Raw genomic sequence first — 25244 nt, 5'->3', positions numbered from 1 at the left:
CACAAGGTAGAAAGAGCTATTTGCTCCTGTCAGTCTGGGAGGTGTGGGAAGAAGAAAGGTATTTTGGGGCAGGTCATTGCAAACTGCTAAATAAAGATGATTTTCTGGGAAAGCAAAAGGCATGCATTGACCCATGGGAAGGGAGAAGGTAATGCAGTGAGGGAAATAACTGAGGTGGAGAGAATGAAGCATTGAAAATCTGCAAAACAAAGGAAGAGAGGTACAGAAAAGCAAAAAGAGAAGATCACAGAGGGCACGGTGGAGGGAAGATAAGTGATCACCTTAGCTGTGTCAGTACTCCTTTGCCCTTCAGCCAGCAAGCCTGCGAGTGGAAGCTCAGCTGGGGCTGGAGCATCATCTCCAGATGATGAGTGACTCCAGATGATTATTTAGGGGCTCAGTGCCTTATTGGCCCCCCCAGCCAGACCCAAACCTTTTGTCACCCACCAGTGTGCACACTGGCTTTGGGGTGGGATTTGAGTGGGAGATCTGGACATGGAGGGATCAGAGTGGCTGGGGGATTCCTGACAGGTGATCAAATGGGAAGGAAAGGGAGAAAAGAAAGCATGGGGCAGGCCTGGGTACCTGGCATGAGAGGTCATGGAGGTAGTGCAGGAGATTTGGTACAGAGAGAAGGCTGGAAGGATGCTTGGGGAGTAGGTAGGAAATGACTGCCATGATCTCCGTGTGCTGTGAGTCCAGCCTGCAAACAGTACAAAATGTACAATCTTTGACTGCATACAGTCTTAGGTGGTTTCTCCCTTTTGACCCTTCCTTCCCTTTCTAGATGGTTCCTCTCATAATTTCTTAGAAGTCACGTTTTAGGAGATGCTAACAGCACAATATTAAGAATTAAAAAAAAAAAAACCCAAACCAACAACCAAACCAACAACAAAAGGAGAAAGCCAGCAGGACAAGACCAACACACAAAAATCCCCCATTCCCCTTCCTCTGCTCTCCCCAGGAAAAACAGCACAAAACAGCAAACAAAACCACCTTTCTGTGGTTTAGAGTGAGCGGAGGGTGTATTAGATCAACTCTCCTGAGAAAAGTTAGCACAAGTAGTGGCCCCACTGCGTGAAGTGGTGGCCATGCCCCTCCTTCCCCTCTAAGAGCAGGGCTTTTCTCAGTATTGAAGAGAAACTGCTTTCCAGGAAATCGAAGGTACAGGGGCTACCCGGAGCAGAGTGACAGTGTGGCTGGGGGAGCTGTGCACCGCTGCTTGCAGGTTGCCAACCTCTGGCACAGAGCTGCTGCACCCCTGTACCAAGCGATGCTGCATGTGGTGGAGGGCTGGAGGGTGGGGAGCCGCAGCCATGACTGTGCCATGGGCTGAGGGCACCCCACACACGACTGCCGATGCATCTTCATTCCAGTCTGCAACAAACCTCTGCAGCTGTGGTGGACACCACCATGCTCATGTGCTTCAGCCTGTGCCACCAGCCCAGCACCAGGTTCCTGCATCATCCTCAGCTGGGCCTGAGCCTCATGGAGCAGTGGGGAACATTGGCTCCTTCTCCTGGTGCTAATGGGCAATGTGCTATCCAATGTGCCTGCAGGCAGCAGGTCTGGAGGCAAAGCTGGGAAGTCGAGTGAGACGGCACACTGCTGAGCCTGGGCACAGCAGTTGCCATCAGAAGGTTGGGCTTCACAGGGTGCAGTGACCCAGAGCTGAGCTCCATAGAGCAGTGGTTGCAGTGCTGGGCAGAGACAGCCCAGTGGGACAGTGGGATGCTTTGCAGTGGCTGTTCAGGCTCCTCTTTCAAGGATGGAGCTTTCCTGTGCCAAGCAGGGCAGGCGGGCACAAATATCTCCTTCCCCTATAATCACATACATAGGCCCAAAAAGCACAATCTTCTGCTTCAGGTTTTTATAACCTGTACACTTACTTCTGTGAGAACACAAGTCCAGCAATTCCTTATATGTTTATTATTGTCAAACTCCAGAAAACAGAGGGGAAAAAAGGGAGGGCAGTTCTCACTCGTCAGTGCAGTTATGGCTCTGTACATCCCCCTGGTTTACTTGAGGGAGGAAGACCCAGCAGTCAGTGATCTTCTAGGTTTTCAAAGAAAGCACCAAGCTGCATAGTCTGGAAGGTATTTAGGTCAGATGTAAGCAGCTGCAGAGAAAACAAACAGCCTTTTATAACTATTGCAAGCCGTTCCCTCGCCTCTGAATCTGGCCTATATGTCAAACACCCCAGAGCAGTAACAGAGGAAATGAGGGAGGCACCAGCCCTCTGCAGCAATGGTCTCAGGTGTGAGCTCCCTGAGGCTCTGTGGCCCCATAAATCTGTGACCACCTCAGATAACTCCTCCCAGCATTGCTGCCCACCAAACATGGAGGGAGGTACTCAGTTAAGATTTCATTGTGAGCCAGAGGTCTACTGTTTCTCCCTGTTATCCCACATTTTCAGGACAAGTTCCTGGAGTGGTGTCCAAAAGTGATGGACCTTACCTGGAGCCCTCTGCTCAGAATCCTTTGCCTGGAACATGTAGCCTCAGCCTTGCCCATGCTTTCCTGGATTTGTTGCCCCACTGAGATGGGAAGTGATGCTGAACCCCAGTCACAGGACACAGGCACTGAGTTCTGACCTGTGCCCACCTGCTTCAGGGTTATCTCCAAATAAACAAAAACAGCCACAGAGGAGTGCAGGGAGTGATCCAAGACATAGCAGAAAGGTCCTGAGTCACTGCTGGACCTATCGGCAGGGGCTACCTCAGCTGAGGAAGCTGAGCTTGTAAGTGAAGAAAAACAACATAGAAGTCAGGAAGGGAGTATAAATATGGGCTGTAATTTTCAGAGCAGTTGTAGCAGAAGTACTGCAGGCTGGTACCATCTGACAGCAGTGTCTGTTGCAGCAGACTAATTTCCAGACCGGTCTGCTTTCCAGATGATCACAGGACAAAGGCCTCTGTCACATTAATCACTGTTGTTTCGTTAAACATCCCATCTTAATTCAAAAACTGCCAATGGCTGGGAAGCTGCCACCACCTTAAGTAAACTGCTCAAGTATTTAACTACTGCTTCCATTATAAAAGGTATACCTCATCTCTAGACTGTTTTTTTCTTGTACCATTGTTAGGCAGCATGGCAATTAGAGGAGCAAAACTTTAATCCTCCATAGGCATACTTAGGCTTTGATTGTATCAGTCCTAAGTGCTCCTCCCCCATAAGATGTCTTCCAACCCCTTATTAGGCCTTAGAGCTCCTGCAGGAAGCCTCTCCAACTTGTTAACTTCGTCCTCAAATCACAGATGTCAAAACTGGGAATTCTTTTACACCAGTAATCACATCCATGGAATTAGCAGACACAATATAATCTCCTGCAATGTAATCTCATTACACCTGCTCTGTATTCCCTGTTTATACACCTGAGGATGGAATTAGCCTTTCTGACTGTGGTGTTGCACTGGGAGCTCACATTCAGATGCTCCTGCACCACGAATCAAGCCTTTGCCAGAGTCACTTCTTCCGCAGACAGAGCTGCCAGACATGAAGAGTGGCCTGCCCTGAGTAACTCAACCATTCGGCTGTTTTAAAAACACATATTATGTGCTTGTACCAACTTTAACATTTTGACACTTGCTAACTAGTCAATTTTCAGTCCAATTATCACAAAATGTGTTAATTTGGTATAATTACAGTTTCTTAAAAATCAAAACACAGTGTAAGACTGTATCAATTTCCTTGCTGGAGCCCTATTATGTCAACAGCTTTTACATTTATCAGCCAAATCCATAAACCAAACCTATAACTTACATCTCCAAAAGTTCCTGTGCAGATTTCTGGATTATTTTCCATAAACTCATGAGACCTAACATTAACTAGAACTCTTCCCTTGTTTCTAAATGACCCTTGTATGTTCTATTTTCTTATTCTGAGAGCAATAGGGAGCTCATAGGCCTGTAATTACAAATATCAGATTACTCCTGGTTTTTGCTATTATTTTCTCCCAGCCTATAGGGAATCTGCCAGATTTTCCAAGTGAAGGAAGGTTAAGTCTAGAAAAAAGCTGGAGAGAAACTCCTCTTTCCATGCTGCCTCACACATTAAAATAGGTGTTACTCTCAAGGTGTGTGTGGGTTTTGTAGAGACCTGGAGAGCAGCTCGCCTCACTAGTTAGCCAAAACAGGCCCAGGGGATGGGGACCAGCAGAGACTCCTCAATATGTCCCAAATTTAAAAGGCTTTCTGATGAAGAAAGAAATGGAAAGCTGAGACAGGAAAGAGTTTATTTGTATGATGGGTGCTCATATATAATTTATATGCAATAAATGTTTCTAGCTATTTCATTAGTTGCAAATAAAGTGATACAAATGTGCACCACTTGGAGTTGATGCACGGTGCGTGCCTGGGGCTGCTTCCAGCTGAACAGTGGTGGTTCACGTGGGGATGATTTAACACCCCAGCAGCCCTATGCCAGCTATGTTACAGCTGAAACCAGGACACCCTACTATCCAGATTCTGCTGCACATTAATCCCTGGAGCAGATACATGCCACTTTTTCAGCCACTCATAGCTTGGCTTATTAACTTAAACAAAGATTGCCATTTAAACTATCACTTTGGCCCTAGACTGTGGTGGGTAAAGAGCCAGCATCTATTCATCTCTCACAGCTTCTGCAGGGCTGGAGAGCTCTGGGACAGGGAGCATAACAGACACATGTCTGGAGCAAGGGGAGAGAAACCAACTTAAGCCATCACAGCATTTTTTTATCTTAGTATGTCAGCTGCTTTTTCAGTCACCAGAAACTCATTCACACCAATGAAATTCAACACAAAATTAGGGAAAACCCAAGGAAAAGCACACCACACAAGGTACCTTAATGGGTCTGCCTCTGTCAAGCAGAGCCCAGGAGTGGCAGGATTTTCATGTCCTACCTCAACTCTTCCCACATGGGCAGCTCATTTAAACCCTGGGATCATCTCCAAAGCAAGCAAAGTTTGTGGACAGACCTCAAGGGAGGGGGATCCCCACTGGGAAATGTCCACAGGGTGCAGATCTGTGGTTCAGCCCTTCATTGAGGCCTCTCATTTCCTAAGTTCTGTTTTCCAGAATAAGTCACATTAGCAGATAAGATCTTCTCCTCCACAACCTTGTGTGGAAGGGAGGGATGAGAAGGCAGCTTTCCTCAGGCAGGGGCACATCAAGCAGTGTGCGTGACAAAAGTGCGGAAGACTCATTAGGGAACCATGTACTAGGGAGGTAGGGGCTTACCTGTAGTCATTAAGTGTCTCTCTGTTCCCCCCTCCCCCTGTGTGCCCAAGCAGTGCCTGCACCCAACACCAACAGCTCTGCACTTACTAGATTTTGCCCCTCTCCTTGCAGGGACCCTTCCCCTCTCTGGGCTGCTGAAGCAGCGAAGCATCTGGTCGTTGTTGCAGAGGAAGAATTGCTCTGTGGGCCCTGGCAGCACCCTAGTCTTGCTTGCCGCCCACAAACCCACAGCGTGGGAGCCAGCATGCTGGGGTCAGTTACACAATAAATGTTGTCCTGTGATCATTTTTATGTTCCTGTCCACTATGACTGCAGCATATGCTCGCAATATGGGCCTTTATACAGAGGTATATCCTCTATATGTCCTCTGACAGAAAGCAGTTAAGCTAGCTATAGCATGTTTTTTTACTTGTATAACTACAGAAGAGAGTTTGGGGTACAGGGGTATTACAAATAAATCACCATATGATCAATATGTCAGTACTTCAGTGCTTGAATCCAACCAGCTATGGGGAATTTGTCCCTTGGTAGCAATCAATCTGCTGTACTTAAAGTTTCCTCACCAGATCTGCAGCTAGCACAAACTGATCAATGCTGTTCCAAGTCAGTGGAGCATAACAGCTCTGCACGTCCCAGTGTTCACCCTTACAGGTCTCTTTCTCCTTGGCAAGGACACAGAGGTTAAATTATCCTTTGCTAAGCACATAGGATATCTCAGACTAACTCCCGCCCAGTTCTTTGTGCATACCAGCCTTTCTCACCACCAGCCCAGCCAACACCTCAGCACCCTTCCAGGTGGAGTCTAATTTGGTCCTCCACAGGCAGCAATTCCACTGCAGTAGCCTGTGACACTTCTCAGAAACAGATGCAGCAGAATGAATTCTGTGAGACATCCAAGTTTTGCCATGCATCATGCAGAGGGCTCTTCCCCTGAGGGGTAGTTTGCTAAGCAGTACCAGGGGAGATACGCAGTCTTGTAAGATGCTGGGCTGCTGTTTCAGAGGGCTAAGTAACATTGCACTGGAGAAAAAAGGAAGGACCTGGAGAAGATCTCAACAATCTGGCTTTGGCTAATAACATGATAATCCTGCTGCTGAGGTAGGGGCAAGGGCTACATCTTAGTGCAACATTCCCCACTTGCAGCTCTGTCCCACATCACCAATCACTAGGATTTCTGTGAGGAATTTTTCCTTTCCCATGAGGTGCCTGCTGATGCAGCCTCCTACCAGAAGTGACTTGGGATGCAGCTCACAGAAGTCCAAATGTCCTAAAGAATGTACCATTCCCACCTCAGCCCCAGAGGTCATCTCTGTGACTCAAAGCAGAGAACCCAGATCCTACTGGCTGCTGGAGTGGGGCAGAGGGCCCAAGATAGTGTGTGAGAGAGTCCAAGACCTGAGTGGTGATGCGCATACCAGCATTTACAGCAGGATCCCAGGATTACCTCAAACAGGCTTGTGCCCAAAACCTGGTACTGAGTAGAGTTTGGGGCTGCCAGGTAAACAACTTTGGTGACCAGCACCAACCTACAAGCTCTGCTGAGATCTTTTAGCTGTTATTGAGTTTTCTGGGACTAGCTGTCAGCATGTAGCACTCAGAGGATGTTGCCTGTAGGTACAAGTTCTCTGAGGTGAAGTTCCCTGTGCCACAGGGACATGGGGCAACCAAAGCCTGGGACTGTGAAGAGGATACCCTGCACTGTGATGTGCTTGCACGGCTGGCTGGACAATGCCACCACCTTCGATAGGCTCATTCCACTGATCTCTAGAAGTGGGTCTGGCTCAGGAGGATGGGCTGAGTCATCTGTTGAGTCTGCACACTGATTCTCTCTCCTTTTCAGACTGCAGTTAAGTGGCAATGGATTTTCCAGGCCATTGCCTGTTGTCTCACCAATGACAGAGGTTTCCTCAAAGGGTCCACATCCCCCCTGCTCCTGACATAGGGTCCTCTTCCTCAAGAGCTATGCCAGACAGAAGAATCACAAGCCTAGCAGCCACTGCTAACAATTACACTGGTTTCTGGTGACTTGTTGTGAAAAAATCCCAGCAATTAACAGGAAGGCCCTGGCCTACATTAGCAGCAGTGATTGATTATTGAGTGCATTTTACAAATCTGTTCTGCCAAGCTGTCCCTTGCTTTTCACGTTTTGTAATCAGACACACAACTCTGACAGCTCTAGGAAAGATGCTTAGCCAGCACTGAGGCCTTTCTCCCTCTGCATGCCTTCCCACCACTTACGATCTGCCTTCCTGTTCCTCCTCCAAGGAAGCTAAGAAAAAGCAATGCATTGGATTTTCCAGACCTATAAGATTCTGATTTCCTTCTAATGGTTCACTTGCAGGTTAGGCTGAGCTACAGAGCTCTCATTTATTCTCAGTGATGGGTCCTCAAGGTTACCTTTCAACTTCTGGGGTGCAGAGCTATTTTGCCAGGGTAAGATTGAAGTAGGCAGGAGAAGCAGGGCTGTAAGCTTCTACACTGGTTTCTTCCAAGCTTTTCAAGCTGTTCTGAAAATGTATGGTGTAATTTAGGAGACTGATGTGCTGAACTGAGCAGAGAGTTTTCAATTACCAATATAAAAATTACTCCCTAAGAACAGACATTCATTTTGCTCTCTCCAACTGCTCCAGCAAGACATTCCACTACTCACAGCATGGTCTGACTTTGCTTCATTTGACAGCAGAGTCCTTGACTGAAAGGGAACAGTTGTGGTCTGTGTTAGGCCTTGTTGACTGACTGCTGGAGGGAATGCATGGCACCAGCAAGCAGTATTCCCAGCCATACTCAGGTATTGACTTTCTTGAAGCCTGGTCTAATGAAGAAAATTGTGGAAACCTCCCCAGCTGAGAGGGGTCTGGTTTTGAAGAAGAGGAGTAGCGCAGCTAAGGAAGGCAGTGCTGTCTGCTGTGTATCTGCTACAGCTTGGCCCCACAGTAGTCAGTTCACTGTGATGGGTCACAGCACAGGAAAGTGACTCTTATCCTTGGAGTAACACGATTCCAGCAAGCATTAAGAGTTCAGAAGAGTTTCTCTATGAGACAGTGATGGAAGTTCAGCACTGGTGTCAAGCACTGAGCCTGTCTGATATTGCTACAATGCCGCTGGGTCACAGTTAAAACATCTCACACTGCGTTGCTGCAGTACAGGCAGTTTCCATAGTCAGTAACACATCTGCTGGAGGTAGCCAAGGATGCAGCCATACTTCCATGACTGCAACTTCTCATAGGTCCCTATGATGCCCAGTAAGTAGGTTGATGGCAACTGCAGACCCCACAGGCATCATTAACTCCTTGTTATGCTTACTAAGTCGCAACCAAACACCGGGCATTGGCTACCTCTCACAGCATTTCCCCGCCCTGGGCACCCGAGAGGAAAGCTTGCAGGAGCTGGGTCAGGCCAGAGGCTCCAGGACCAGCTGGAGACTGCCCTGCTTTCACCTCTGCAGTCAGGTAAGAGGCTTCTGGGCCTGGAGGAGAGGGCAGGCTAGGTTGCTGTGACTGGAGCAATAGCTGGGTCAGGAGGAAAAGAATGAGTGATGCTGTGGAGGGTTGAGGGTTTGCCAGGATGTCTCCTTGCTGCAGGGCCAAAGGTGGGGAGCGGTGGGGAACCGGGAAAACACTGCCGGTGCAGGGGAGGCCGCGCTGTTAGGCCCTCATCCACTGCCCCGTTTCCCCGCAGGGCCCCCGCAGCCATGAGGCTGAAGGAGGACAAAGATGGCGGCACTCCCACCCCACTGCCTCCCTCTGGTCGCGGGGGCCCCGGGCCGGCAGAGCGGCAGGAGGCGGAGGCCCGGGGCGGCCCGGGGAGGCGGGGAGCAGGGCGGTGCAGCTGGCCTGCCCGCCCTGCCGCCGGGCTGTCTCCTCCAGCCACGGCCTTGCTCTGCCGTCCCGGCCGGACAGAGCGGTAGGAAGGGGCCCGGGAGCAGCGTGTGGGCACGGGGAGTGGGGCCGGGCGGCCGCCAGCAACCGCGGCTCTCCTGGGGCCGCTCCGTCCCCGGGGCCGGGACCAGGACCAGGACCAGGACCAGCTGCCCCAGGGCGCCCTTAGGCGAAGGAGCGGGTGTAGCGTCTCTTCCTGCCCGCCGGGGAGACCCTAGGGCCGCAGCCCCGCTGGGCTCAGGCAGCACGGGCCTGGGAAGGGCAGCCGGGCCCTGCCAGGAGCCCAGGTTCTGAGGCAGGGCTGTGAGGAAGGGGCAGGTGCATGGTCACACCAGGAAGTCAGCCCATGGTTGTCAGGATCAGGACGGCCAAGGGTGAGACAGCTCTGTGATCAGGAGGCAGGGCCATGGTCCTTGGAGTTTCACCTTTGCCACTGGAGACCAGCATTACTGGGCTGCTCCTGGGCGAGCTTAAGCAGGCTCATGGGCAGGAGAGAAAGATGTAGGGGAGTCCCCATGTGTAGCTGACTGGGGCCACTGGGGCCTGTAAGTGGTCTCAGAGTCCTTACAGCAGCCTTCTCTCTCAGCCCATCCTCTGTGTCTTCACACTGTACAGACTTGTGGACTCAGGAGAGGCTTGCTGTAATGTGATTTAATTGCTTTCAGGTCTAAAGCTATTTAAGGGAATAGAGACCTGAGACAGGTCACTGAGAAGGCAATATAGCATGAGAAACCTGGGGTACGGAGAGTCAGGCTGCTTATGAGGCACTGTGGAGGTCAGATGGGCTTGGGGGTGAAGGGGAGATACTCAAACTACCCCTGGAAGATCCCCAGAGGCTGGGTAGTACTGAGGGGTTCACTTAGGAGACTGGGGCTGAGTAAAGGTCAGATGTTAGCGCCATAACTGCCAGGCAGATGGGGAGGGATGAGACAAGTTTGAGGTCGAGCAGGTGTGTAGCGGGTTGTGGATTTGTAATCCCATGCTGGGGTGCAGGAGGGTGGCAGCAGTGACCATGGCAGACCTCTCTCGAAAGTGCCGACTGGTGGTATGAAAGAGGAGAAGCACAAGGTAAAAGAGGAGTGTAGCACTGGAAACAGCATCCTTATTCCTGAAATTCTTTTTAGTCCAGGACAGGTGCCTGGCTGACTGCAGCTAGCTGGGGGAATTGTGTATGGTTCCCTCTTGCCAGATCTCCCGTGTCTTCTGTTCATCTTGCAGCTGCTGCAGAGACAGAGAGGAGGCTTTTTTCCTCCTGTGTAGGGAAAGCTTGTTTCTTCCTAGGAACATAGCTAGTACGTGCTGGGATGAGGATTCCCCAAACAGGCAGGCAGGGATGGCATCTTGGGATGTTCAATGGAGAGCTATAAATCAGCAAGCTGCTAATTAAGACCACAGGAGGCTGGTGAGTTACTAAAGACCTGTATTACTCTTTTCAGAGCTCTGGGCCATTAACAAGATCCCTGGGACCTACTCAGAGAACGTGGCTTTCTCCAGGGACATACCTTGTGAGCACTCTATTTTGGGCATGTTTTCAGAGGTGAAGTTCCCTGTGCCCTGGGGCCACGTGGCGGCCAAGGCCTGGGGATCTTCAGAGGGCCACCCTGTGCTGTGCTTGCATGGCTGGCTGGACAATGCCAACACCTTTGACAAGCTCATTCCACTGCTCCCCAGAGGTAGGTCTGGCTCAGCAGGATGGTTCTTGTTGTGTTGCAGGGCTGCATATGTGGTACATTTTCCCTTTCAGGTTGCTATTATGTGGCAATGGATTTTTCTGGCCATGGCCTGTCAACCCACCGACCTGCAGGCTGCCCCTACTATTTTCTGGATTATGTGACCGATGTGCGCCGGGTGGCAGCAGGTGAGCAGCTGAAGGGCCCCTTGAGAGGCTGTTTGTGCAGAGGGTGCTACATTGCTCCTTAGGACAAGCAGGCAGCATTTGCTGCCAGGAGAGTGGTTGGTTGGTTCCCTCTGCTCCTTCCCAGCCTGATGTAAACCGGTGCTTTGTGACCACAGACTGAATAAGCAGGCTCTTTCTCACTATTTTGCGAGAGGAAGAAACAATAAGAAGCAAGTGTTTCTGTACTAAAAAGCAGTAGTAGCAAAGTGGTGAATGCAACTAAATAGTTTTGCCAGGCTGGCTTTTTGTAATCAGTTAGTTACCTCTAGCCAGTGTTAGGTGTAAGTTGGAGCCTCTTCTGGTTCTCCCTGATGGCAGCTGGCTGCTTGCTTTAGTATCATACAAAGAAATCTGTCAGCCAAAGTGTATTTGGCTCCTAATAGCTCCTGATCTAACTGTCCACCTGTATGCTGATCTTGTGGGAGGCTGTGGCATGTGCAGTTCTGCATCTCTCATTCAGTATACAAAGAACCTCTGGAAGTTCTTCAATGGTGCCAGAGGGTAAAACATCTTTCAATGAGATGCATTTCAGATGATGCAGCACTGATGAAGCAGTATTTTCCCATAAGCCTCTTGGGGTTCTCTAAAAATGGACTGGAGCCTGGTGTGCTAAATGATGCAGGGAGCTTTCATTTCGGATAATCATACTTCCCTCAAGGCAGCAGATCTGGCTCTGTGTCCTCATGGCTTTTGTAGAATGCCCTGCAGGGCAGGATGCTCCGTCAAGGTCTCTTTCTTTGGCAGATGCTGCCCAGTTAGACTTCTTTCCTTCCTGCCAGTGCTGTGTCTGGCAATAAATGGGAATTTGCTGTAGTTTGTTTGCCATATAGAAAGAGATTGAGAGCTGCGTGACTTAACTACTAAGGAAATGAGGTGGTGGAAGCTCTCTTTCTTTAAAACTGGCCTACTTAGCCACCTCATTTCTGGATTAGGAAGCAAATTAAGCAGTGAAAAAGGCCTCCTGTGAGAAGGGGCCTGGGTTGGTGGAGAAGCTTCAAGATGCTACTGCTTTAGTTTCTAATGGAGCTCTGTCTGTTTTTGTCTGTTGCCACTTAGCCTTGCAGTGGAGACGGTTCACGCTGATGGGTCACAGTATGGGTAAGTGGCTCTTGTCCTTGTAAGCTGTGAGATTCATGGAAATAGGAGTAGGTAATTAACTTACAAGACATACTGCTAGGAGCTGTTGGAATATTTATTATGTCAAATACCAGGTTGCTGCTTGAGCAATTCAGAAAATTGTGTCCTTGTTTGAAATGCCTCCGCTTTCAGGACCCTGTAGTACAAGCAGTGGTCAGTCTTGCTGTAGACCTATCTGCAGCCCCAGGAGGGAACAGCAGTGTGCAAAGAGGGGTAACCTGTGGCAGGAGAATTCACAGCAGGCCTTTCTGCCTGGCTCCCACAAGGCCAAAGCCTGATGAGAGCAGGGCAGTTCTTGGTGGTTCGTGGAACTTGCTGAAGGGAACCAGACTCCAGGCTCTGTTCCTTTATGCTTGGGTTTTGCCACGATTTGGGTTTTGCTCCATACAGCTGTGCTGGCTACAGCTCACAGAGCTTGCACACCATAGTGTGTAACTAGTAACTCCTTCTTGGCCTTTGCTGCCTGAGAGGAAGATGGGTATGGTACAGGACAAGAGTCCAGTTGGCCAATAGCCCTACTCTCTGCCTGCTGCTGTAGCTGGGGCTTTGTTCATTGGTACTACGTGCATTTCTGCTTCTAAGGCAGCTGCTGCTGTGCGTGAAGGGAGTTTCTGTTAACGGGTGGGGGGTGGGGTGTGTGTGTCCTGGGTGTGACAGAGGACTTTTCTCTCCTTTGCAGGTGGAGCTGTGGCAGCAATGGTGAGTAAAGCATCCTTTCTTCATGGGATTTGTGATTTCTGCAGCTGGAACAACAAATAGGAGGGAATTGAAGGGACGAACTCTGTAGGACTTGGATTACAGGGGAGGAGAGGCCCTTCCCTTCCCAGACTCTCTGTCCAGTGTAGCAGAATGAAGACATCCCTCAACACTCAGCTTTTCTCTCATATTGTTTCATGTCTCATCAGTTCTGTTTCCTTTATCCTGAGATGGTGGACAAGCTGATCCTGCTGGAAAACCTTGGCTTTCTGCTAGCACCAGAGGTTAGATTTCACATGTACTTCCCCTCACTTTTTAAAATAAAAAAGTAGATGTTTGGAGGTTTTTTTTTCTTTTTTTCATTTACTCAGAGAAGGCACTGATGTGACCAGTTCCTGACAGACCACACAAGTCTCGGTGCTTTTCCTTTTGGCAAGCACAGATCTGCTCCTTGTTGCAGAGACTGAGGTCCCTGTGGAGGGTGACCCTTGGGGGACACTTGGTAGTGCTCCACATCCTGCAGTCCCTTAACACTGAAATTCACTTGTCTGTGCCATAACCTTGTACAGAGAGAACTGGAACCTCTGTCCAAGCAACTGCCAGCTGTCCTTTTGCCAACAGCTTGTTGGGTAGATCTCTTTTTCTGTTCCTGGCAGGATGTAAAGCTACATTCCCAACCTGACCTCATCGTTACCAGATGCTGGGCTTTGGTTGGCAGAAGTGGGACAGAGGCCCAGGGTCAAAGAGACAAAAGATAACAGATTTCCCTTGTTCTTTTGGACAATTGTCCTCAACTCAAAAGTGAGGCAGGAAGGGATAGAAAAGATTGCAAGGATAAAAAGTGAGTTCTTTACAGCAGTGCTTAGCTTTTTGTTCCTGCCTTGCCTTTTAAGTATTGTTGTTCCCTTTCCCCCAGAAATGGACATTTTTAATATGATGCCCATAACTGGTATGAGTTCTGAGGGATGTTGAAGGGTGAAATGCCCATTTCTACCCTTTGATAAGGGGTAAAATGCTTCAGAAATGGGGGTTTATTTCTGTGCTCTATGTGTCTTTGTTTCAGGACACTGAGGCGTGGCTGAAATCAAAGCGATTGGTGATTGACAGATTACTGAGTCTAGAGGCAAAGCAGCAAACTCCCAGAGCACGGAGCCCTGAAGCAGCATTGCAGAGGTCGGTTCCCATTTGTCCTCTTCATTAGCTGCCTGCCCTCACCTTGGACAGAGTTACAGCTGCGTGAATGAGAGAGGGAAACTGTCTCTGCACTTCCTCTTTCAAGTCCTCCTGGAATCTCACCAAGACCTTTTCCTTCTGCTGCTTCTTCCTGCTCTTTTCTGAAGCAGCCTGAGAGCTCGCTGTCACCTTGTCATGCCATTTTCACTTTGCTTCCTCCCTTTCCCAGCAGCACAATCTCTCTGCCATGTCTCCCTCAGGCTCTTAGAAGCAAACAGACATCTGACAGCAGAGGGTGGGGCAATCTTACTGCAGCGAGGAGCAACTGAGACACCCGCTGGTAAGGGGCTGCGTGGAGACAGGGCTCATCCCAGTGCTGGGCCAGTCCTGGGTGTGGGATGGGAGCAGTGCCAACAGCCATTGTCTTCCACAGGGGACAGGGTGCCCTAACTACAGTTGCATGCGGCCTGAATGGGAGCAATTAAGTCTGGATGCAGAGCTCTCCATTCCCAGCAACTGGGTTTGGTGCTTGAGTCCTGGAACACTAAAAGAAATTAGGAAAGGAGAAATCTGAATTAATCCTAATCCTGTCTCAAAAATCTTGGGCAGACCCCAAAGGGGAGGAGAAACAGTGCAGCTCCTGTTCCTGTGAGACATGAAAACCTTTTGTTTTTTTCATTCCAGGGCTGGTGTATAACAGAGACATGAGAGTCCGTACGGTGAGCATTGCTCTTCTGACGTGCCCCCTGCTGCTTCTGAGTTCTGAGCTTATAGAAAACTCAGCCACAGTGGAGGTCCACTCCCTGCTTCCACTCAGCTGGTTACTTTCTGCGTCTTTAATTCCTGCCTCTCTTTTAAATGCTGCTGTTAAAAGAGCCTCAAGCATTGACTCAGCTTACAGTCACTGGAAAATTTTACTGATTTTTTTTTTTCCTAGCAGTTCTTCTGCCCCAAGGCCTCATGGCCACATTTTCCTGCCATTATAACTCTTCAGGCAGCAGCTGGATGGATGCTTTCTGTCAGCTTGTCAGGTCACCCATATAACAAGGGGAGAGTGTGGAGCAAAGTCCGCATGTTTGATGTTTTGATAGCTTTGTGCTGCTTTTGAGCAAGCAGGGCCTCCTCTACCTGTGCCATTGCCAGGGTATGAAAGCCACAGTAGTGTACTGCCTCCTTTTTAGTAAAGGGATTTTTAAAGCTTTTCTCTGGTATGAGATCATTCCCATATGTGCTGCATCCCAGCAGGCAGTGTTGCTGGCAGCCCTGAAATGCAGCTGGACAGAAAGAGCCTTTACAGAGCCAGCTACTCTTGTGTGCAGCCTGGCTGCCTGTCATGTCCCAGCATGGCAGCTTTGGGGCCGCAGCCACTTCTGCCTTAAGGGCCACTAGTGCAGCAGGGGTCAGGTACCCTCTTTGTCCTCAGCTGCTGTCCCTGACCTTTGCTGCTCTCCCTGCCTTTGCACCTGCAGCAGAGTCGAGAGTCATTCACAGTGGAGCAGTGTGTGAAGCTCCTGCAGAAGATCCAGGACCGTGTACTCATAATTGTGTGAGTGAGGCACAAGCCAATCCAACCCTTGCTGCCTCCCTGAAGCCCTGGGTGGAGGGAGTAAAGGTTAGAAAGGAGCCCTCAGGTAGCCCCTCCTCTGCAGCAGCCACCCAGACCTTTGGGCCAGTTGGCCAACGGCACAGCCTCAAATGTGAAGCATTTCCAAGTTCCTTACCACTGCCCCAGGCTGGGCAGGCTCCTAGAGCAGGCAGACAGCAGCTAGAACATCCTCCTTCTGGCCTAGGCTGTGCTTTCAGGCTGGGCCTCCCTCATGCAAGGCTGACTGAGGAAATGCCAGTCCTGCCATGTCCTCCTGCCTTCACGCTCCCAATCCCATAACTTTCCATCCCTTGGCCCTACAGGAAGGGGCCATCCTGGCACACCTGCAACACTCCGCACTGTTCCTACTTGTTTTCTTCGTGGCCCATCCAGCTCTTCCCCATGTCACAGTACCCCAGCCTGTGCCCTTCTCCAGACCCAAAAATCTCTTGTCCAATCAAACAGGTAAAATCAGGGCAGCCCTACCTCCTTCAGCTGGTCCTAGAGCCCCTTGCCAGGCACAGCTCCTGCAAGCTCTCCTCTTGGGTGTCCAGGGCCAGGAGAAAAGCTGTGGGAAGGTAGACAGTGGTTTGCACAGAACCCCACAAGCTGTTGAGCTGTCTGGGTGGGTAGCTGGTTCTGTCCTCCTCCACATCTGCCCTTCCCTGGAGGGCAAGATGTGCAGGGCTCTGGCTGCCTTGGTCTGTGTTGTGCCGTTAAAAGACCCTCTAGTAAATAAGAAGTGCTAGAAATTGAGAAATGAAGAGCAGTTTTGGCATCCCTGGTCTGCTGAAATCATAAGCTCTTAAGGATATTCCTGCTTACCCAGAAATGCAACATCATAGTGAGTCCTCTAGGCCATACAGAGTACATGCCTCTCTGCCTAGGATGTCATCTTGTCCCATCACCTGCAGTGGAGTAGAAGATAGCATGATCTTAACTCTGCAGGAGGTCTAATTCTGGCTTCTCCAGGAGGACTGCCCTGGTACTTCCCTCTCCAAGTGGGGCACACCCAGTTTAAAACAGCAGCATGGGGGGGAGCAAGGGTCAGAGGGGAGATGTAGAGGCTGTATGGAAGGGAAAAGGCAGAAGACCTGGTGGGGCCTAAGGAATGATGTATTAAGAGACAGCACGTGGAGGGGTGCAATTTCTAACTGGTTTCTACTCTGATACTACCAGGTAATCACCTAAAGTTTTGAACAGATAGTTTGACAGAAAATAGCTGCCCCTCTGACTGCCATGTATGACCCTGTATCCCTGCTGTTCACAAGCAGCTTAGAAAGAGCAGTTGTCTCTGTCACCCCACTGTCCTGGGGACAATGCTTCTGCCCAGGGCAGTAGCAAAGACAAATGGAGACAGACTGCTGTACTGAGCCTTGCTATTGCTTTTCAGAGCACAAGATGGACTCTTGGTACCGTACAAGCTGGACACCAGAAATCACTTTGTGAAAGACCTACGGGAGGCATTTGAGTCTACCCTCAAAGAGGTGAGAGCAAACTCCATCCTTGCATCTCTATTGTATGGGTCCCCAACCTGGGAGCAGCAGCTCACCTTGGTGGCCACCCCTGGTGGGCACCCCTGACTAGGCAATTTGTCCTGAATGGCACAGCCCTCATGCTGTGGGGAAGCCAACTTGGCCTCTGCTGCCAGAGTCCCAAGTTGGTACTGCACTCTAGACCCAGCTCTTCCCTAGTCCAGTCATCCAAGCCCTGTTCTGCCTTCCCCCAACTCCACAGCTTGTCTGAGGGAATGCTTTCCTGGTTCTCATCTTGTGTCCTTTCTTTCCAGCACATCCAGCTAATAGAGGTACCTGGGAGTCATTTTGTGCACCTGAACAAGCCTGAGGTGGTGTCTGGGATCATCAGCAACTTCCTGACAGTGCATAACCCCAGAGCCAGGCTTTAGGAAGCCCTCAATGCTGCAGCAGGCCACAAAAACATGGAGCTAAAAGCAGGCTCTGGCGGAATTGTCACCGTTCTTACCTCACATCCAACATCAGTTTCATTAACTCTTTCCTAACCTTGGCTCACTGCAGCATGGAAGCAGGTCTGCCAGGGGCTCCCTGAAGGAGAACTGAGCAAAGTACCTCAGTTGTCAAAGGCAAAATGAATCCTTCACTTCCAGCTCTGAAGGTACAGAACAGAGATCCAGAGTGGCCTTTCCCTTGCTTGCTCCCAGCTTGCACCCTGAAATAAAACAAGAATACAGGCAAAGGCATCCTCTGTGGGAGCAGCAGCACCAGCTGTAATTCAGCTCATCTTACTTCCTCCCTTAGAATGGTACAACCAGTCGTATCCTAGGATTAGAGCTACTGGAAAAACAAGAAATTCTGCTTTTCTGCTTACTTCTGTGGATGCCTGAGCTTGAAGGACCTTCGTGTCTCCCTTCTACTGTGAGGCCTGTAGAAAAAAGTCAGTTTTAAAAAACAGCTTAACCAAGAGCTCACCTGAGCACAGAAGGCCATTTTAATGAACTCCTAGGGAATGAGTCACTAATCCTCCATCTGAAGCAGCAGGGAGAATTACTAATAATGGAAAAGTTGGCAGAGATTATTTCCATCCTTCTAAATAAAGATTAATTTCCTAATGTTAACCCTGTCTTCTTGACTCTAGAGGAGAATCCTTTCTTGTGGGATGCTTGCCCAAGCAGCTAAAATACTGATCTTGGAAGCAGTGATTTTTACATGCAGTCTGCTTTAGTTAAGGCACAATTAGGATCCATCTGCCTTCTAGTTAAATCAATGCAAAAAGCCAACTGAAGCAAGCAGGCCTGGCAGTCTCCCCATGCAATGGAAACTGCAGGCAAGAGTAAATGTATTTTAACCCACCTCAGTGGAAATTCCCAGTATTTCCACCTTACATTCATGGCTACTCCCATATGGTGGCTGCAGGGTGATAATGGGCCCTTTCTGAACACAGTGCACAAGGGTGAGCCATAGTTAAGTCCAAAGCTGCACAAAGGTTCTGTGGATGGATGTGCCTGTTGCTGTCGAAAACAGGCCATGAAGAGTCTGCTCCCTCCAAAGGCCAGCTGCCAGCTCACCTTGTTCTAACGACAGTGCTGAACATCAGCAGCTCCCAGAGCCCAGGCTAGATATGGCTGTAGGGGTCCACTCACAGCCATAAGAGTGAGCACCTCAGCACCTGGCTGCAAGTAAAACACTGAGGGAAGGAGGAGGACTCTGTACCAAACCACCTTCCTTGTGACAACAGGTCTGGGAACTTCCCAGATGGGCTTTCCAAAGATCACTTCCTGTCTTTTCTAATTCATCCCCAGATAAAATGTGCAAAGGAGCACCAGCATGCAAGCCATGATGTTTATTGCCACTCCAACATACAAAAAGCTCCAGGTCTCCCCAAGCAGACCAAAAGGGAGAGAGGCATCCCCACATTTTGAGAACATAGCAGCAGTTCATTTACAGTTCTTCAGCCATTCCTGCCCCTAAAGAGGCTGTGCTGGGCCAATCCCAGCTCTCACCAAGCTAGAAGAGGGCCTTGGGCAGCAGGGAAATACAGGTTGTCACAGGAAAGGCCTGTCAGCCTCTTGGCCTGAGCACCCTGGGAAGTGATGCCACAGGGCCAAATGATAGCCAGGAGAGCAGAATTCCATTGCAAGAGAAAGAAACTCCTCCTTCACCAACAGTTGCTGGGATCTCCCATTTCAGATCCAAGGGCAGGGACAACCTGAAGATGCCTCAGCTCCTTGAAATCCTTTGGGACATGGAGTCCACAGGCATCTTTCCTGCCCTCTCCAGCACAGGCACTCAAGGAACAGTTCAGCACAACTTAGTATGGCCGAAACTTGCGCTGGGCTCGCATCAGCGCAATCCTCTGCTTGTCCTCCTCAAATTTCTTCCTCAACTGGGCAATGTCTAAAAGAGAAAGAGAACAAGTCACATGGGAGCAGCAGATCTCCCTCGTCTGGGGAGCTTCACTTCCACACGCCAGGAGAGGCTCAGTCCTGACACACACTTCCCAGAGCAGGTATTTTTGCGCCTGGGCTAAATGCCAAGCTGGCGCTCTGGAGCTCCTCTCTGGCAGTGCTGCAGCTCCCTCTTGGGGAAGGAAATGGCTAGTTTTCCCTTTGAATTACTGCTTTTGTGCAGGCTGAAGAGACATCTATCGAAAAGCCAGGATCTGTGCACTCTCCCACAGAATATTGCAGCAGCCCTTTCTAGAAGAGGTGGTGGCAAGAGGCTCTAAGAGCTGGCGAGGCTATCTGCACATCCACCCATCACTGTTCACCTGCAGCTGGATGCAGGTGATGGACTCTCCACTGACAGACGAATGACCATAATGCAAGTGACAGGAGCCACAAGGAGGGGGCAGAGGAGGCTCAGACACTCACGTTCTCTCTTGGTCTCACGATGCTGCCAGGCATAGAAGTTGAGCAGCTCTTTGCGGGCCCTTTTCCGTTTCTCCTTCTCCAGCAGGCGCAGGTTGGCAGCCTCTGTTCGGGGCAGACCAGGCTTCCGGCCCCTCCGTGTTACCTTCACCCAGCCCTCGTCATCGGGAACCCCCTCCTCCTTGGCTGCTTTGGCTTCTTCCTGTAAAGAGAGAGTGGGACAGCTCAGTGCAGATGTGCTGACAGCCAGCCTGATGCACAGCTCCCCCACAAAGCTACAGCTCCTGTTTCTGCACAAGATTTGAAGGCAGGCATGGAACCAAGAGCAGGCATTCAACTATCAGTCAGAACACTGTAAGCGAGCCAGGACCCAGTTTATTTGTGGATACATATTGTAAGGCCTGGATGGAAGGGTCAGGTGCTGTGGACCAAACCAGGACCTAACTGCCCACAAGCAACTGGGAGTGAACTAACCCTGCCAACCAGCATGTCTCCCACCACCCTTTTCACTGAGACCAGGACACTGAGAGATCTTCTCTCTTCCTTTCCTCTAGGTCCCCTCCCCAGCCTGACCTCACCTCTTCTATCTTTTTGTCATAGTCTTGCATGTAGGCATCCACCTCAGCCTTCAACTCCTCCTGATCCACAATTGAGGCCGCATAGCTGGAGATCCACTCTGAGGAAGAGGGCAGAAGTCAGCCATAGCCTCTGCTAGAATCTTGTCTGATGCCTTTGGGCAGCTCTGGAGAGAACTGCTGTGGGGAAGGAGATGCTGTTCCCATTTTGTTCAGCCTTCCCACACCACAGCTCAACCAACCTGTGGCCCAGGACATAATCAGAAAGTGGTAGGAAGAGCTTGCAACTTTCCTGAGCAGGAACAGGCTAGCACTGAGCCCAAGAGGTGCAACACTGACGGCTGCATTCCTGTCAAGTGGTCATACCTGAAGTGCTGTCACCCTGACACACATCAGGGTGTGCGCACTCAATAACAGGTGCCCGTTATTGAGTCGGATTCTGTTTTGAGTGTAAGACATGGAGAATTTCTCTAAATTTATGCAGTATTGAAAAGATGTTGGAAAAAGCTGCCCCTCCATTGTACCAAGCAACTCGCTTCTCCCATATGGTCACAAGACAAGGCTACAACATCCACTGCAAGACTGTAAATAATAAAAGCAGGGCAGTGAATCACTCAACACCTTCCAAATCAGTACAAAATGGTAAGAATTAATCTGGGACATGCAGGGTAGGATTCAGCAAGGAATAAGCATAGTTTTTCCCCAGCACTAGCTAGCAGGAAGATAGCCAGGGCTGACTTACTCCTAACACCAGTTTTCACAGGGTGACTCTCTGTTGAGATCAGCAAGGGACTTTCCTGCGACAGCGCCTTGGCTGCCTGGACGCCAGCTGGCTTCTTGAACACCACATAGGCCACTCGAAATCCCTGAAAGTAGAAGACACCTATGCCAGTCAAGATACACCACAGAAACTGATGATGCTGCAAAGAGATGCACTACAAATATGATAAAGAACAAACCTCAAGTTGCAGCAGGACAGCAAGAAGAGATAATACAAACTTAAATAAGTAATCGTATCACCCAGTGCCCATGGCTCACGTTTTCAATAGTACCCTCCAGTGCTTGTGATCTTTCCCCATTCCAACCATCAGGATTCCCCTCCCCACCGAGCTTTACCGTTACAGTTTTGCAGCTGAAGAACTTGGAGTTCACTTTTTCTTTTTTCTCCCCGGGCCCTGGCTTGTCACACATGTCCACAGACTGGACATGCCCGCACCGGCTGAACAGCCTGGACAGAGAGGCCTTGATATGGAGAACGAGAGAAAAGAAGTGCTACAGAAAAGCAGGGGCAATTTGTCTCCCCACTCTCAAGGCTGCCCGGCATGACCCCAGCCCCATAGCCACTCTCCACGGCCCCGGGTTCATGGGGCGATGCCCGCAGCCTTCAGTCCCCCCCACCGGTAAGGCGCCCCTCGCCCCTCCCGGCGCCAGCCCCACTCACCGGGGTGCAGTACGGGGGCACGTTGAGGACGAAGAGGGTGCGATGAGGGGGGTGCGCGGTGCCAGCGCCTTCCCGCAGCTGGTGCTCCTTCACCAACAAATAGTGGGGACAGCGCTGCTGCGCCCCGAACTTCACCGCCAGAGCTGCGAGCGACGCACCGGTTAAAGACCCCGCTGCCGCCCGGGCCCCGCTCCCGCTACCTTCCCGCTGCCCCGGGCCCCCTCACCCGTGTAGCCTGCCGGCGCCTCTCCCACCACACGTTCCACAGCGGCCGCCATTTTAGCTCGGCGGGAAGCGGCGTGGCGCGGGGGCCGCCGGGAGTCGTAGTTCTCCGCAGCGGCTCGGGGCTGCTAATGGCTGTGGCGGACCCTCAGCGCTGAGGGACCCGACCTCGGCCCCAAGGTGGAGTTTAACCAGCCAGTTTCCCCATCCAGAGCATCACCCTCTGTAAGAAAAGCTTGTTACACACCAGTATTTAGTGTAACGGTTCTGAAAACGAGGACCTGAATTGCATAAAACAGGCAATGTGCTTAATTATACAGAGGCACATAAAGGAAACTTAAATATACATAAAAACATTCAAAGATAACAGTAAAAACAACTGGTTTTAAAGGCTTGTTAATCAGAAAAAAGATTAAAAAATTACATTTACAGGGAAACTTGTATTTATGACTGAATGGAAGACAAGACTACTTCAAAAATAAAGATACTGAAGGAAGACAATGTACAATAAAGCAAGCAATTATATGGACAGTTGGCTCAACCAAGTATCTAAGTTAATGAATATTATCTGTAGAAACAGTACATGCAAAACCCATGAAAATATATCAAACTTGCAAATTGTGGCATCACTTCACAAGTCATAATGTTTTTGAAAAAGTAGAAAAGAAATAAATTCTGTTGTCAGTTACCTACCACATGTCCTGGCCAAGCATACCAAATTAGTGCCAGCAATCAGTTTTTCATTTATGAGTTTGTAATCTCTTAGAGGCCAGAAAGGAAGTGAACAAAAATATACCAAGGGGAGAGTTAGATTAGACATTAAGAAAACATTATTTACCATGAGGGTGCTGAGGCGCTGGCACAGGTTGCCCAGAGAAGCTGTGGCTGCCCCATCTCTGGCAGTACTCAAGGCCAGGTTGGGCAGGGCTTGGAGCCTCCTGGTCTAGTGGAAGGTGTCCCTGTCCACGGCAGGGGGTTGGAACTGGATGAGCTTTAAGGTCCCTTCCAACCCATACTCTTGGGTTTGATTCTATAATAACCATGCTGCATGAGGGCAAATGTGCCCAGAGGCAAGGTCAGAAGGTGGTAGGTGAGCTCAGTGGAATGTAGACAGCCAGGAGAAACTGCTGAGCTGTGAGGTCAGCTCCTTGAAGTAGGAATGGCTGGCTACTCTTCTTTCAATGCCTAGCAAAAGAAGCCACACTATGAAGTATTAGAAAACTAAGATAACTTTAGAGAGCGGACTCAGAACAGAACAGCAATGCACACCAAGACATTGCTGCAAGACAAATCGTGGAGTACTGTTCAAACAATCACTTTGTCCACCAATTATAAAATTAAAACCACTCCCGTAAGTCACAGAGCTAGAAAACAGAGCAGTTCTTCAAAAGGAGTATGTTAATGTCATAATTTCTGACAGATAATTAACACAATGCACCATTTTAACAGCAAGTTAGAGAGGAGATCTTGCTATTTGACTTTTGGAACTGATATGAATCTGTTAATAAAAAAAAAAAAGCCTGAATGCCTCTTTCAGAAGAGACACGGTACAGAACCATAGAATGGTTTGGGTTGGAAAGAACCTCAAAGGCCATCTACTTCCAACCCCTTGCCATGGGCAGGGACAACTTCCACTACATCAGGTTGCTTAAAGCCACATCCAACCTGACCTTTTTCTTCTTATCAAGTGGCCCTTTGCACAGTTAATCCCTCCCTTGAGGTGAGGTCTGCAGTCACAATACATATCTCCACAACTTTTTATCCAGCCAATAAGGAAGTACCCTATTTCATTTAGAACAGGTACCTTGATTTCACATCTGTACTATTTTCTACTAAAACAATTTTCTTAATTACTAGGCTGTCAATAACAAAGGCCATTTTCTTTTCTGTGATAACAGAATTTAAACTAGGTGGGGACACAAATTTCTCCCACTTAGTAGCAAGAATCAGGAACTAATTTCAATAATCCAGATTAAAAAGCATATAAGGATCAATTCTCTCAGCCATATACTCCTTTTGTTCTTCATCCCATTATCAGTTTTTAAGTTTCTATATTGATATATAAGCACACTTGATTGGAACTCCACCTATTTTCAGTTGCTTTGCAGCACCTAAAAAGGCTTAGAATCCACTCTGTATAACAAACGTTTATTCAGAAACAGGTAATACATTATTTTCTCCAACCCCTAATGTTTCCTCCCCCTCCCCCATTTTATTGTAATTTTCTTAATTAAAACACCAGTGTTTGATGGGCAATCTAAAAAAGGAGAACCATGGGTGCCTGAGGCCCCCTCCCCTACAAATATCTGTTGTTCACATGAAGCACCATAGCGATAATGGTGTCGGCAGCTTCCAAACCAAAGAGAGTACTCTTTGGGGAAAAAAGACAAGTCCTGCCAAGTCCTCAGTTATTTCAATGGCTAAAAGTGATACAGTGAGATAGAGGAATGCTTTGCATGAGCTAGATAAGGGCAAAGAGTTAATACAGAACGAGAAAGCAAAAGAAACATAGGATTGCAAGAAATGAAATCCAGACCTATAATGGTTACAGAGGTCACTGAAGTTCAGTAAAGCTGAACAGAATGGATTAGATTAATCTCCTAGCTAGAAGGATCAAGTTCAAACCCCAACTACATTCTGGAAGTGGCTCTCAGCTTTCCTCTCTTACAATACAATTTGAACAAATACAAACGAATGGAGCTACTGGGACTTCAAACATCCACGGCAATTACGCTGTAATAACAAAGGGAAGTGTTGGAAGTGCCACCTAGTGGCATGTGGCTCCTCACAGATGGTGGCCCAGGGTACACCCTTGCTGCTCTGCATGGGACTTGCCTAAGGCTCCTCTCCCTTGTGTTCCTTAGAGTGCTAACTGCTTTTCTCTTCAAAAACGCTCTCTGAAGTAATGCAAGCATCTTCCAAATTCAAGCATGTGAGCACACACAGCTGCCAAACATTGCGCAAATGACATCTCCCAAAGCAAGTTCCCAGGTGCAAGAAAAGACTGCTTCCTATATTTTAGCATCTGAAAATGGCCCCAGCTCCTTCTTTTTCATAGGACAGTGGGTAAGTTAGA

The 25244-nt window shown here is 49.3% G+C and overlaps 2 protein-coding genes across 4 annotated transcripts; one reads left to right on the top strand and one right to left on the bottom strand.

Annotated features, from left to right (window-relative positions):
- Nucleotides 1-9005: 9005 nt before the first annotated feature.
- SERHL2 (serine hydrolase like 2) lies at nt 9006-18178 on the top strand. Of its 3 annotated transcripts, none has more exons than XM_034063369.1 (12): nt 9006-9122; nt 10534-10770; nt 10842-10955; nt 12051-12092; nt 12811-12830; nt 13058-13111; nt 13891-14000; nt 14261-14340; nt 14685-14719; nt 15470-15546; nt 16979-17072; nt 17375-18178. In XM_034063369.1, the coding sequence occupies exons 2-12, from the start codon at nt 10623-10625 to the stop codon at nt 17489-17491; spliced, it is 891 nt and encodes a 296-aa protein (XP_033919260.1). In that variant the 5' UTR covers nt 9006-9122; nt 10534-10622; the 3' UTR covers nt 17492-18178. The 3 variants fall into 3 exon arrangements, with proteins under 3 accessions (XP_033919260.1, XP_033919259.1, XP_033919261.1); XM_034063368.1 differs by having other exon boundaries at nt 13037-13111; XM_034063370.1 differs by lacking the exon at nt 10842-10955 and having other exon boundaries at nt 13037-13111.
- Nucleotides 18179-18888: 710 nt separating this feature from the next.
- On the bottom strand, nt 18889-22436 carry RRP7A (ribosomal RNA processing 7 homolog A). Its single transcript, XM_005150299.2, has 7 exons — nt 22173-22436; nt 21947-22089; nt 21622-21747; nt 21248-21371; nt 20509-20606; nt 19934-20132; nt 18889-19457 (listed from the first exon to the last, which is right to left on the bottom strand). The coding sequence occupies exons 1-7, from the start codon at nt 22222-22224 to the stop codon at nt 19372-19374; spliced, it is 828 nt and encodes a 275-aa protein (XP_005150356.1). The 5' UTR covers nt 22225-22436; the 3' UTR covers nt 18889-19371.
- Nucleotides 22437-25244: the final 2808 nt, after the last annotated feature.

Source organism: Melopsittacus undulatus, chromosome 5, assembly GCF_012275295.1.
Source record: "Melopsittacus undulatus isolate bMelUnd1 chromosome 5, bMelUnd1.mat.Z, whole genome shotgun sequence".
Taxonomy (NCBI): domain Eukaryota; kingdom Metazoa; phylum Chordata; class Aves; order Psittaciformes; family Psittaculidae; genus Melopsittacus; species Melopsittacus undulatus.
Note: the sequence above shows the minus strand (reverse complement) of the source record. Positions and strands in the feature narration are given on the sequence as shown.